The sequence below is a fragment of the Tursiops truncatus genome, chromosome 1, assembly GCF_011762595.2.
Source record: "Tursiops truncatus isolate mTurTru1 chromosome 1, mTurTru1.mat.Y, whole genome shotgun sequence".
NCBI lineage: Eukaryota > Metazoa > Chordata > Mammalia > Artiodactyla > Delphinidae > Tursiops > Tursiops truncatus.
In genome coordinates, this window is record NC_047034.1 from 107,822,450 (window position 1) to 107,836,746 (window position 14,297).

General features: G+C 34.0%; 1 protein-coding gene across 1 annotated transcript in view; it reads left to right on the plus strand.

Annotated features, from left to right (window-relative positions):
• Positions 1-13,858, plus strand: part of SELENOF (selenoprotein F) — a 37,898-nt gene extending 24,040 nt beyond the window's left edge. Inside the window, exons 3-5 of the mRNA XM_004316187.4 lie at positions 1,902-1,965; positions 10,447-10,496; positions 12,985-13,858. Coding sequence (XP_004316235.2) covers positions 1,902-1,965; positions 10,447-10,496; positions 12,985-13,116 — 246 coding nt within the window. The 3' untranslated portion in view covers positions 13,117-13,858. The remainder of the gene's footprint in view (positions 1-1,901; positions 1,966-10,446; positions 10,497-12,984) is intronic.
• The last annotated feature ends 439 nt before the right edge of the window (positions 13,859-14,297 follow it).

Genomic DNA, 14,297 nt, shown 5'->3' on the forward strand with positions numbered 1-14,297 from the left:
GTCCAACCTTCATCACCATCTATCTCCAGAACTTTTTCATCTTCCCAAGCTGAAACACAGTTATTAAACAGTAACTCCCCACTCCTCACCCCCCAATGCCTGACAACCATCATTCTACTTTCTGTCTCTGAATTTGACTGCTCGAAGTACCTCAATAAGTGGAATCAAAAAGTATTTACCCTTTTGTGGCTGCCTTATTTCTCAGCATAATGTTTTCAAGGGTCATCCTTGTTATAGCATGTGTCATAATTTCCTTCCTTTTTAAGGTTGAATAATACTATTCCATTGTATGTATATACCACATTTTGTTTAGCCATTCATCTGTCAATAGACATTTGGGTTGCTTCCACCTTTTGGCTATTGGGAATAATAATTGGTATACGAATAACTATTCCAGTCCCTGCCTTCAGTTCTTTTGGGCATATACCTAGAAGTGGAATTGCTGGATCATATAATTCTATTATTAATTTTTTAAGGAACCACCATTCTGTTTTCCACAGCGGCTGCACCGCTTTACATTCCCAACAGCAGTGCACAAGGATTCAATTTTCTGTACATCCTTGCCAACCTCTTGTTGTTTTCTGTTTTTTTTTTTTGATAATAGCCTCTAGTGAGTGTGAAGTAGTATGTCATTGTGGTTTTGATTTAATTTCCCTAATGATTAGAAATGTGAAACATCTTTTTATGAGCTCATTGGTAATATGGCCTTATACTTTTAAAGATTTGGCGGGAGAGGGGGGATGTCTAACCAAGATAAACCAATCTTATTTAAAAATCTTAGAGATCATCAGAGTTCTTAATCTGAAATCCATCAGTGGTTTCAGAGTCCATGAGTAGCCTGAATTAAAGCAAATTCCATTAGACTCTCAGTATCTGTGCCCCTCAAAAACTTAAGAAATTTATTGACCTACCCACAATCACCAAAATGTTTTTTAAAAGTCATTATTTGGAGAGGAGTTAGAATTAAGTGATTTTTAAATTTCTATTTTGTGCTTTTCTGTGTTTTCCAAAGTATCTAAAATAAACATGCATAGTGCATGTGATTTTTTGTGTTATTTTAGAACTTGGAAAGTAAAATCCATCTTTAGCTCTTGGACCTACAAGTTAAAAAAAGTCTAAAAGCTAAGAAGAAATAAAATGGATATAGTATGTTCTTATGATTGCCTGCCTTCTCAGAGTCACAGCATTCCCAAGTCACTACCAGAAGAATGAGCAAGGCTCCTACCTCCACCAAAAAAGTGATGTTTACTACTGAATCTGTTTCAGCTAAATTCATTGCAATAAAATAATTGCGTTTGAGTTTTTTATAATGAGCTTTTACTATAAAGAGAACATGCAGGTTCTATAGCTAGAGAAGCAGTGTTTACCATTTCAGCTGAATTTCATTAAGGGAAATATTTGCATTTATGTTCTATTTTATAATGAGATTTTACTGGCTTTTCTGTAATATCTTTACATAGTACTCTAATTACTTTTTAAAGGTATTGGGTTTTTGTATTGTTTAATTTTAAAACATTGATCACTTAATTTTAAAAGCAACCAAAAAGAATTCTCATTATTTATGTTGAATAGATGGATACATACCTGGGTTCAGCTTAGCATCCTAAAAAAACTGTGGGAAGTCTTTAAAATTTTATGAAGAACTTCCTAGGACAGCTTACCTATTCAAGTTCATCATCAAGTCTCCATATCTTCTTCAATCTTTTTGGCTAAGTTTGAGAATATTCCATGTAGGGCTTGAACTCAACTATTTAATACCCTCAGGCCTCCATTTTCTCTTCTGACATTTGCTTGATCTATATATCTGCTTAACTGTAATGTTTGTGCTATGAAATTTTATTTCATAACTACATTTTTTAAATTTTAACCAGTTTTTTAAACTCCTGTTTTTCCTTTTGCAGCTGTATGCAGGAGCTATTCTTGAAGTCTGTGGATGAAAATTGGGGAGGTTCCCTCAAGTCCAAGGTATATAAAATCAACTCTAGTAAAATTTCAGTTAATAATTTAAAATCAACATTTCACAAAAATAATTTCATTAAATACTCCCAAGAATAAGAATATTTAAGGTTATACTTTCTCAACAGTATATGAATTTTCTCTACATTTGTCTTCATGGGAGTGGAATTTTATAATAATTGTTGAATACTAAGTTACTTGACTCTAAGCAAGCATAAAATATGAAATTTAGATTTAAATACAGCACATGATGAGGTGATTATTTTCTTAAAAGAAGAGACTCTCCTAAGTATAAATTTTATGAGAGCCTTTCTTTTACCAAGTGGAAGTGTAATCCTTCTAAATAATATTTTTAATGTAAACTGATTTATATAACACTCCTAAGGAACAATTGCATTAAGTGAGAGTAGACATGTACAAAATAACCATCAAGAAGAAAATTAATTACCATAGAACTTGAGGTGTAGAAGAGAGGAGGTCATACAGGTGTATCTTCACAGGAATTAAAGATAAATTATATGAAAGGATAATTGTGAAAGTGTATTCTTTTGGTTGACAACAAACAGTAATGGAGCTCTGTATCTCCAAAAAGACTTGGACTAAAGCTTTTCTATTCCATCCTTGCATGTCAGCTGAAAATCAGTTTTATGAAGGTAATGAACTTGTTTTTTGGGGTTTGTTTGTTTTTTTTAACTAAAATACGTAAGTGCTCTATTTATATACCTTATTTTGTTTTTGTTTCTGCTGCTTTTCCATGATTTCTTGCCTTGTTTACTTAATAGCAAGAGAATTTTTTGGATTTAGTATTTTATAAAATTTCCTGTATTAGCACATTCCCTTCATTGCTGACCTAGAATTGTTTATAATAAAATATTGCTCATTTGGCATGGAAATTAATCCTTGGATTGCAACTTGGGGACTTGGGAACATTTTATATGAGACCCAGAGCAGATGCACATCTAATTAAATACATTCTTTATCAGAATAAGCGCATATTCTGATGTAGCACAGAATATAACATCCACTTTTGCTTAGGGAGAAAATTATTTACTCTGTATGATTTATTTTGCCTCAAACACTTAAACTCAGTATTGTACCAGAGTTGTTTTGGCTTTTTTTATATCAGTTCTCTGAATGATAAAGTGATCATTCTTATTCCTAAAAAGTTTTGGCATTTGCTTTTTAATTATATTCATTATTCATATTTACTGACTTGTCTTATTAATAATCTTTTGTGACTCAGATTTTCACGAGGTCAAGAATAGCTTGCAATTAGCCCTCCTGTTTGTGATACCAGGTTTTCTTATGTCCATGGTAATAATTTCTGCAGTTACTAGTTCAGTCTTTAAAAGATTGAGTGTAGTTTATTAATCCTTAGATTGCAACTTAACTATATATATATTTCTTATGTATAATTAAATTATCAAACTGGTGGGTATTTGTAGTCATACTGTCTTTTCCTTTTGAAACATTGGATTTTAATTCTATGTATAAATATTTAATTAGTACAAGCTTATTTAAATTAAGAAGATTGTTTAATTCCACAGTCTATAACCATATTTAATATAATTATGTATAATACCAGTATTTTCAGAGCCCATGAGAAAATAATACATTTTTTTAAGTTTACTTAATTTAAATTAGACACGTCATAAAACAGAAGAAAAAATTAATGTTAAATTATTCCAGAAGAGAGGAGGATTTAAAATTTGAAATGTCTTATCCACATTAAATAACTCAGGGTTTATGAAAAAAAAAAAGTCCCAGATCATATGCCTTAGCTAATTCCAGGTATACCTCCTAAAATACTTTTGTTTTCCATGTTATGGTTAAGTAGGAAAGTCAGTATGTATAAAAACGTCTCATTGTATATTGGACCTAGTGTTTTATCACTTTTGGTGACATCAAAAGTAATGATGTTAAGTAAGTATGTTTTCCTTCTCAAGCATGAGTCTTACCATGATAAGGATATGTCTGTAGTCTGTCTCTATCAAAAAATGTAAATTTTCCATAATTTTGTAGGTCTTGGCAAACTTTTTCCGTAAAAGTCCAAATAGTAAAGATTTTCAGCTTTATAGGCAACAAGGTCTCCATTGCAGTGATTGATCTTTGTTTTTATAGTATGGAAGCAGCCATAGAAAATATTTAAATGAATACATGTGTTTGTGTTCCAATAAAACTTTATTTATAAAATCAGGGAGGCCCAATATGGCCTATGGACCATAGTTTGCCAACCTCTGTATTAGAATCATAAACCTTCGGACACAGAAAGGAATTTTAAAATAATGTAGAACTTGAGAGCAAATAGCTTTTTGCCTCTCGTACCCACTTTGGTTGACTGGTAGTGATGCCTAGGATTATGATGCTACCTTGGAGTTTTGCTGGAAGGAATACTGATTCGTTAGCACTGTCTTCATCAATTTTCTCATTTATAAAATGGATTAATAGGTGGTGTAAAATCGGTTAATATCTACCCTATAGGACTGCTTTGAGGATTAAATGAGATAACATGACTCTCTAGCATTTGAAACTCTTCCCTTCACTTGTGTGAACAGGTCATTTTATTCTCCTTTCCTGGCATCTCATCTACCACCCACACTTCAAATATTGGTGTTAGTCGGGGTCTGTGTTATTTTCTTACTCTCTTGAATGATGTCCCACTCCCTCAGTTTCAACTGCAGTGTTCACCTGATGACTCCCAATCTGTATCTTTAAATTAAATCTTTCCTTTTTTAGATACCATACTTCTGACTGCAAATTGATGTTTCCACTTGCATGGTCTCATAGTATCTTAAACCAATGTACATATAAGTCACCTGGGGATCTTGTTAAAATGCAGAGTGTAATTCTGTAAATTTGGTTTGCATCCTGAGATTCTACATTTCTAACAGTCCTGTAGACTGTGGCCTACATTTTTAGTAGAGAGGCCTTAAACCCAGCATGTTCAAAAACTAAATTAATCCTCTTCTCTGATAAAAGTATACCATCTTCTTCCCTGTTTCCACAAATGGCAGTATCATCAAGCAAAGTATAAGCATGAAACCCGAGAGTCATGATCAATATTTCTTTCACACTTTATGCCCCGTTAGTCACCAAGTTGTCTCTTCCCCCTCCTTAATAAACCTTCATATCTTTGGCCTTCTCTATGATTTTAATCAGCCCCTTAGCATCTTTATCTGGCAGGATTAATTACTTATTATCTGGCCTGCCTGTCTCTTTTCCCTTTTCTTCTATTCTCTCCTACACAACTACCAAAAAAAAAAACCTTTTCCATAAGACAGATTTGATTATGTGACCCTCTTATTTAAAATTACCTGTAGTTCCCCATCACATATAAATGTCAAATTCAGCATCATATACAAGACCTATCATGACCTGGATTCTCTTTTCTAGGTTCACATATCTAGTTTATGTGCAGAACTATTTGCAGTTCTCTGAACTCTGACCTCTAAGTCTTTGCACACACTGCATGTTCTTCCTGACTTATGCCTTTACCCATTTTTGTGACGAACCCCTATTCATTCCAAATTTAGTTCAAGCATTATTTTGGGATTGCCTTTGGACAGAATTTTACACCCTCCCCTTTGTGTTCCATAGCAGTTCCCACATAATATTGTAATGTATTTATTTAATTTACTGGTCTTCTGCCTCTACCAAACTAGGAACTCCATAAAGCTCAGAAGTTTTTAAATTTTTTTTATCACTAATGTATCCCAGATCTTTCTAACACTGCATCTCACATTAAGAGGAATTCAAATATTTATTGAATGAATGAATGGATTTGCTAAATTTATCTAATTCAAAGGTGGCTCTACTTTTGACAAATGGGAAACTGGTGAAAAGCCTGTGTTTATTGGTTATATAGTCTTTATGGATTTATAGTCTTCAAATAGTCCTTTTCTGACTTTATTATTCTGAAAAGTCATAATCTTTTTAGTTTGTCTTGTCTTCATTATTGTACCTCCAGTCTCCCCAAATTCTCTTATTTAAATTGCCGTTCTCTGAACGTTTTTAAGTGCTTTTAAATTGTCTTGTTGGGAGGACCCAAATGACTCATGATTTTGCACTCCAGATAGTTTGTAAGTAAATATTCTTGTTTTAGAGATACTCTTCGATACCCAGTAGTTTTCACTGAGCACAATTGAGAATTCAGTTCTGTTGTTTGTTGTTGCTGCTGCTCTTCTCTTTGTATTGTTGTTTCTGGGTACGATATGACATTTTTGTTTATATTCTGATACAAATATACTTATTTCTACTCAAGGGGAAAACATCTAATTATCATTCCATGTAATTTTATATGGCAATTCACAAATCTTAATTGTACCTGCCATAAGCCCTTATTTATTAAATCTTAAAACCAATAGAGTACATTGTATGACTACTTGTAATGTGGCCAAAGGTACATTGTTAGATCTAGCCAAGTGTATTTTGCCTCTATATTTTCACTTGTTTATGATTTTGAAAATAACATAGTTCAAACATTTTTCTTTGACCTCAAGACATATCCTTCCTGTTATCCCTCATCCCCACTTTTCCTCTTTTTGGAATGAGGAAGAGGATAGATTTTTATTTTTTAATACTCTTCATAGTTAACTTTGAAGAGCCTCTGATATATAAGGAGAGTACCATGACTTTCTAAGCAGTGTATATAGCAAAACTTGGCTCTAAGGTCTCCTAGGCAGCTACACAAATGACATGCTGATAAGATTCTTGAGGACAAAACTGAAACATTCAACGTTACCACTTAATGTTTTCTAATCATTTCTGCATATTTGATCGTTTTGAAGTGTTATTTACAAATCTGCCTTAATAATTGACAAATAAATTAGCATAGGAACATTTTCTTGAAATAGAGTGACTGAATTAAGCCCTTTAGGAATTTCCAAACTGATATCACTTAGTTATTTTTAAAACAGCAGAAAGAAAACTAGTAAAATAAGTTACTCTGAGGTCTTTTTTGCAAGTCTCTTGTATGCTCTTATAGCCTCTCCTAGTGCCATGTGTATATAGTAAGTATTCAAATATATTTTAAAAGATTAATTTACTGCCTGTAAAATGTGATTTGCTACCGCAGGGTATTTAATAGATACTCCCCTCAGTCAAAATTAGAAGCTTGTGGATTTATACATAGCAGAGAGAAGAGAAAAGAACTGATGAAAATAGTCATTAGTGACTCATCTTAATATTTCTTTTCAATTTATTCCCTCATTCCGGCCTGTTAAAAAAATCTTCTGGGGCTTCCCTGGTGGCGCAGTGGTTGAGAATCTGCCTACCAATGCAGGGGACACGGGTTTGAGCCCTGGTCTGGGAAGATCCCACATGCCGCGGAGCAACTAGGCCCGTGAGCCACAATTACTGAGCCTGCACGTCTGGAGCCTGTGCTCCGCAACAAGAGAGGCCACGATAGTGAGAGGCCCATGCACTGCAATGAAGAGTGGCCCCCACTTGCCGCAACTAGAGAAAGCCCTCGCACAGAAACGAAGACCCAACACAGCCATAAATAAATAAATAAATAAACAAATAAATAAACTTCTGAATGACAGAAAGTTATAGGTTCTGTTATAGATACAAAAAAAAAATACTTAAGAATAGTTCTTTTCTCCAGAGAAGTTTCTTATGTAGTAGTGACCACACTGTGTATTAAATTATGCTTTGCACAGATGTGCATATAGCATTTGCCAAAGGAATGGTTATAAAATGCAACAGCATATCATAAGCTCATTTTTGTTTGGGGATTCAGGAGTATTGGACAACTCTTAAAGGATGAAGTTAATAGAGAAGATATTCTAATAAGCCAGAATAATATAATCAGTTTTATTTTGAACTAAATTTAGTAGGGGAAGTTTAGATGGGATATCTGAGTGTCTTCCAAAAAGCCTGCGAAACCTTAAAAAGAAAAAGCATTTACTAATCTTTGTTTAGTTGTCCTAGATGCACATATATAAAGATCTTCATGGTGAAACATGTCTATAGTGCTATTGCTAGTTAATTCTAAGTTTAAAAAATAAGTTCTCAAAAGCATGTGTGCCACTATAAAATCTAATCAGAGGCTGTTGCAAATGATAACAGAACTGGAATTAAGAACTGTCCTCATTTAGGTATCCAAATGAAACATCCCTCTTGTATTTATCTTTTTTAATGTATTCTAAAATATTTTAATTTGGACAGTTAGACGTGATCATTACTAAAAACTTGATCGGGGCTTCCCTGGTGGCGCAGTGGTTGAGAGTCCGCCTGCCGATGCAGGGGACACGGGTTCGTGCCCCGGTCCGGGAAGATCCCACATGCCGCGGATCGGCTGCACCCGTGAGCCATGGCCGCTGAGCCTGCGCGTCCGGAGCCTGTGCTCCACAACGGGAGAGGCCACAACAGTGAGAGGCCCGCGTACCGCAAAAAAAAAAAAAAAAAAAACCTTGGTAAAATGTAGATCAACAACAACCTAAAAAGGAAAACATTCATTTAAAACTTCCCCAAACCCTATGCTCCAGATATAACCCCTATTAAAATAATAGTTATTGTTTTGAACTGTTAGGTATATTGTGCTAAGTATTTTATATTTTCTCACTTAATTTTTTTAAAGATTTCATTCAATGCTTCTAGGCTTTTTCCTTTGCAAATATATATTTATGAATAAATATATAAAAACATTAGTGTAAATATATAAAAACAATATATCCATCTTTTCATAACAACCATGGGGAACAAACTGATCTATAAACCTTTATATATGAGTTTGCATCTATATCACTAAATACAGAATAATATAATTTTTAAATTATTGGATGCACTTCATAGTGGTCCATGTTAATTTATTTAACCAGTAGCCTTTTACACACTTAGATTATTTTCAAATCTCCAGACTTGGTTAGCAGGATCTTATATATCTTTGCATTATAGTGTAATTATTTCCTCATAATAAAGAAGTTCCTAGAAAGAGACTTGGAGCTCTAAAGAGTATGCACGTTTTAAGACTTTTGGTTCATTTTGCTAAATACCTTTCAGGAAGGATGTGTCCATTTATATTTCTCCCACAACTAAGCCCCGGCAAAATCTTCTCTACCCCCCTCTCTAACCTTAAATATTCTTTTTAATTTTTGCCACTCCAAATGAGGTTACCTCATTGTTTTGACAGTTCTTTGATTATTTGTGAGGTTGAACATTTATTTCAAACGTTCAGTGACCATTTGTTTATTTTTATATTACATGTTCCTGTCCTTAGTTCATTTCTCTAGTACCTAGTATTTATTTTTTTCTTATTAGTAGAAGCTCTTTTGCATACTGTGTAAGAGAGAATTTTCCCCAGTATGTCATTTTTACTTTTAACTTTGTTTATAGTAATGTTTTGCTGTACTGAGTGTCCATTTTTATATAGGCACATCTATAAAGCATTTTCTTTAGGATCATGCATAAGAGAAGAATTTTATATTCCATATTCCAAGTTGTCTGTGTTAAATGCTGTGGTAGTATTCTGAATCTTTTTTTTTAAACACTTATCACAACTGAAATTATCAGTGATGTGATTGCTTGTTTAGCATCTTTCTTCCTCATCAGACTATAAACTGTATAAGAGCAGGAATTCTGTTTTATATAGCTTTATATCTGCTATCTGGTATACAATAGATATTCAAAAGTATTTATTGAATAACACACACACACACACCCCCAGATGCACGCACACATAATCTCTCTCTCTCTCTCTTTCTCTCTTCGGTTTGCTAGCTTTACCATATTAAAAAATCCAGGTATTTTTCTCTCTCTAGATTTCCTAATCGGTTTCTTTGTTTTATCATTCTGGTATAAGTATCACATAGTATATTATTAAACAATTGAACAAATTCTCCCATATTTTACTTTTTCTAAACTGTCCTGTTCTCCAACATTTACTCTTTTATTATTATTTTTTAATTTATTTATTATTGTCTGCATCGGGTCTTCGTTGCTGTGCGCGGGCTTTCTCTAGTTGCGGCGAAAGGGGGCTACTCTTTGTTGTGGGGCATGGGCTTCTCACTGCGGTGGCTTCTCGTTGCAGAGCACGGGCTTCAGTAGTTGTGGCTCACGGGCTCTAGAACGCAGGCTCAGTAGTTGTGGCGCATGGGCTTAGTTGCTCCGCGGCATGTGGGATCTTCCCAGACCAGGGCTCAAACCGCCGTCCCCTGCATTGGCAGGCAGATTCTTAACCACTGCACCATCACGGAAGCCCTCAAACATTTACTTGTATAGCTGAGTTTTACTGTCATTTTGTCAAGCCCTCAAAATCCCATTGTAATTTGGGATTTTTATTAATTTGAAAAAATTAACATCTTAAAATATTTAGTCTTCCCATTGAAGAATATGGGATATCTTTCCATTTTATATGTGTTTTAGTTTCCTTGATTTTTCCATATAGGATCTAATTTTTTATTTATTGAGTTTATTTCTACTTTTTGTGTTGACCTTTGTAGCTAGCTTGGATTTGGAAGTAAACAATTTGAATATTTTTTTTCTTTTAAGCTTTCGTCAGGAGTGATAAACCCAGACTATTCAGAGGACTACAAATCAAGGTAACGCAATTTTAATGTGATCCTTTTTTCCAGCATTTTCTTTTTTTAATTAAAAATTATTCAGATATTTTAATTGACTTTATTTTTTAGTGCAGTTCTAGGTTTACAGAGAAATTGATTCGAGAGTTCCCATGTACTCCCACCCCCACCTTCCAGTTCCCTTATTAACATCTTGCATTCATGTACATTTGTTACAATTGATGAACCAATATTGATACATTAACTAAATTTCATAGTTTGCATTAGAGCTTATACTTTGTACAGTTCTAGGAGTTTTACCAAATGTCATGTATCCACCATTACAGTATCATACAGAAGTTTCACTGCCCCCAAAATTCCCTGTGCTCCACACCCCACCAAACTCCTGGGAACCACTGATCTTATTACTGTCTCTATAGTTTTGCCTCTTCCAGATTGTCATATAGTTGGAATCATATAGTACGTAGCCTTTTCAGATTTCAGATTTTTAACTTAATATGCGTTTACAGTTCCTTTGTGTCTTTTCTGTAGCTGGATAGCTCATTTCTTTCTAATGCTGAATAATATGAATAGTATTCTGTTATACCATGGTTTGCTTTTCTGTTCATCTGTGGAAGGACATGTTGGTCGCTTCCAGTTTTTAGCAATTATGAGCAACAGTGCTGTATACATTTTTGTGTAGACAAACGTTTAACTTATTTGGGTAATTACCTAGGAGCATGATTACTGAATCATATAGTAAGAGTGTTGGGCAGTTTCTTACAAAGCTAACCTGTTTTCCAAAGTGCTTATATCACGTTGCATTCCCACTAATAATGAGAGTTATTGCTCCACATTCATCAGCATTCATTATTGTCAGTGTTTTGGATTTTAGCCATTTTAATAAGTGTGTGATGTTATCTCATTGTTGTTTTCATTTGCAGTTCCCTAATTGAGAATCTTTCCACATGCTTATTTGCCATCTGTATATCTTCTTTGGTGTATCTGAGATCTTTTGCTCACTTTTAAAAATTTTAGTTATGGTTAAAAAAAAACTTAAAAGTAGTTAAGATGGTAAGTTAAATGTTAAGGGTGAAGTTCAGTACTGGTAAGTTAAATGTTATGGGTACAGTTCAGTAGTGTTAAGTATATTCACACTGTTGTGCAACAGATGTAGAATTTTTTTGTCTCGCAGAACTGGAACTCTATACCCATTAAACAGTAATTCCCCCTCCCTCCTGCCTCCAGCCCGTGGCAGCCACCCATCTACTTTATTTCTATGATTTTGACTACTTTAGATACTTCATATGAGCAGAATCGTACAGTATCTGTCCTTTCATGACTGGCTTATTTCACTTTAGCATGATGTCCTCAAGGTTCATCCATGTTGTAGCATGTGACAGGATGCTTTTTCTGCATCTACTGGTATAAGATTTCTTGTTTAGCCTGTTGGTAGTAATAGATTACATTAATTCATTTTCAAATTTTGCACCAGCTTTGCATACTTGGAGTAAATCCAAATGGGCCATGGTATATAATTCTTTATACACTGTTGGATTTGATTTAATATTTTGAACATTTTTGCAACTATGGGCTATGTAGTTTCTAATTTTTGGACTAAAATGAGTTTTTGAATAAAAAATTGAATTTTTAAAAATAATTTATGTAGATAACCTGACCCAAAAGATTTTAGTAGTAATGTTATTGGTTTATTAGCTTAGGGGGCCAATTTCTAAATTCCAGAAATGGGTTGAGAAGATACCAAATGCAAATAATCACATCAGAGCTTGTCTCCATCTCTGAAGTTCACAACTCTAGAAGACCTAGTAAAACTGAAGCATAATTGCTGAGTTTCTCAGCTCCCTGCATCATCACTGCTGCATTTTTAGTTACATGGTCCTTAATTTAGCATTGAAGACTGATCACTTAATGAATGGGATCAGGTTTGTTATCACAGTTACCCAGAGTCAGAATTCCTCAGAGCTCTCTGGTGAAATACTGGAACGCACTAGTAGGTCTGAAGTTTCAGGAATCCAGCCGAATTATAAACTAATTACAACAGAATAAATTTTCTTTGGTTTAAGAAATCTAATGAAAGTCCAATACAGAATTGTCTGATAGTTTGTATGCACAGCCTATTTCAACATGGCTCTTAAGAGTCATTCTCATTCAATATTTTGAACTTGTCTGCCTCCTTCATTAGATTTTCAACTCATTTGAGAGTTGGAGTGTGTCATGTATGCAGTAAATACTTGTTACATTCAAGAATAAGCTTAAATCCCAAGTAAACTGCTTGATACCAACAGGTGTTTCTCTTCAGAAGTAAAATGTGATTTTTGTTTTAATTGTCATTTTTGATGAAATCCCATTACACTGTTTTCTAAAAGACTTCCTTTAAGAGCTGTTGTGATGTTATGTCTAAAAGCTTATTACTATTAAATTTAATTAAGCTGGATTGAATTGATTTGGACTTTGGTTGAAACTGAAAAGGCTCTTTCTAAGCAGAAAATGATATTCTTCTTTTTTGTAGTATGTTCGCGGTTCAGACCCTGTGCTAAAGCTTTTGGACGACAATGGGAACATTGCTGAAGAACTAAGCATCCTCAAATGGAACACAGACAGTGTAGAAGAATTCCTGAGTGAAAAGTTGGAACGCATATAAATCTTGCTTAAATTTTGTCCTATCCTTTTGTTACCTTGTCAAATGAAATGTCACAGCACCTAGAAAATAATTTAGTTTTGCTTTCTTCCATTGATCAGTCTTTTACTGTGAGGCATTAAACATCTAATTAAAAGTTGAAGTGGCAGCACAACCCATGTTATGTAAGGAGTTGGCAAGCTTAACAAAACCCATTTTTTATAAGTTTCCATCCTCCATTTGTTGATACCACTAACAAAATGCTTTGTAATAGTCTTGTGGTTAATTATGCAAATGATAATTTGTGATAATTGGTCCAGTTTTACGAACAACAGATTTTTTAATTAGGGAGGTTAATAAGGGAGATGATTACTGTGCCTCATGTGCTGTGTGCTTTTTGAAAGTGAAGACAGAAAACTACAAAGCAAATAAGATATACCGAGCCTCAACAGATTGCCTGCTTCTCAGATCCTCTCATATTTTTGTATTACCCAGCTTTCCTTTTAATAGAAACGTTATAGCTTATAATGAATGCACTGCATAAAAACTGTATGGCTTCATTCTTGTAAAACAGATTCAAGATCTACGGTAAGAGTGAAACATTCACACAGAGATTCGCATTAATGAAGACTACACAGAAAACCTTTTTGTGGATTTGTGTGGATCTGATATTTAGCAAATTTTTGTGCTTTACATTCTTACAGAAGAGTAAAGTTAAAAATTATCATTTGTAAGACCAGAATATAAATAAAACGTTTCAAAAATCTTTCTGAATTTGAAATCTATTTGTTCTTTCATGTTTAAAAATGACATATTTCTCAGTGCATTTTCTTTTCATATAAGCCTTTTTTTTAAGCTAAAAACACTAAAATATCTACATTGTTTAAAACTTCTAACTTACTGTGGGTAATAGTATTTTGTCTATGATTTTTTAATTTGTCAAAGTGCTTTCATTTGTGAACACATTTTTTCATTTATATCATGTAAGGAATTTCTCTTAAAATATAGTTTTTTAGGAGCTATTAAAAATGATTTTTCCACTTCCCTGATGGCGCAGTGGTTATGAATCCGCCAGCCAATGCAGGGGACACAGGTTCGATCCCTGGTCCGGGAGGATCCCACATGCCGCAGAGCAACTAAGTCCATTCACCACAACTACTGAGCCTGCACTCTAGAGCCCACGAGCCACAACTACTGAGCCCATG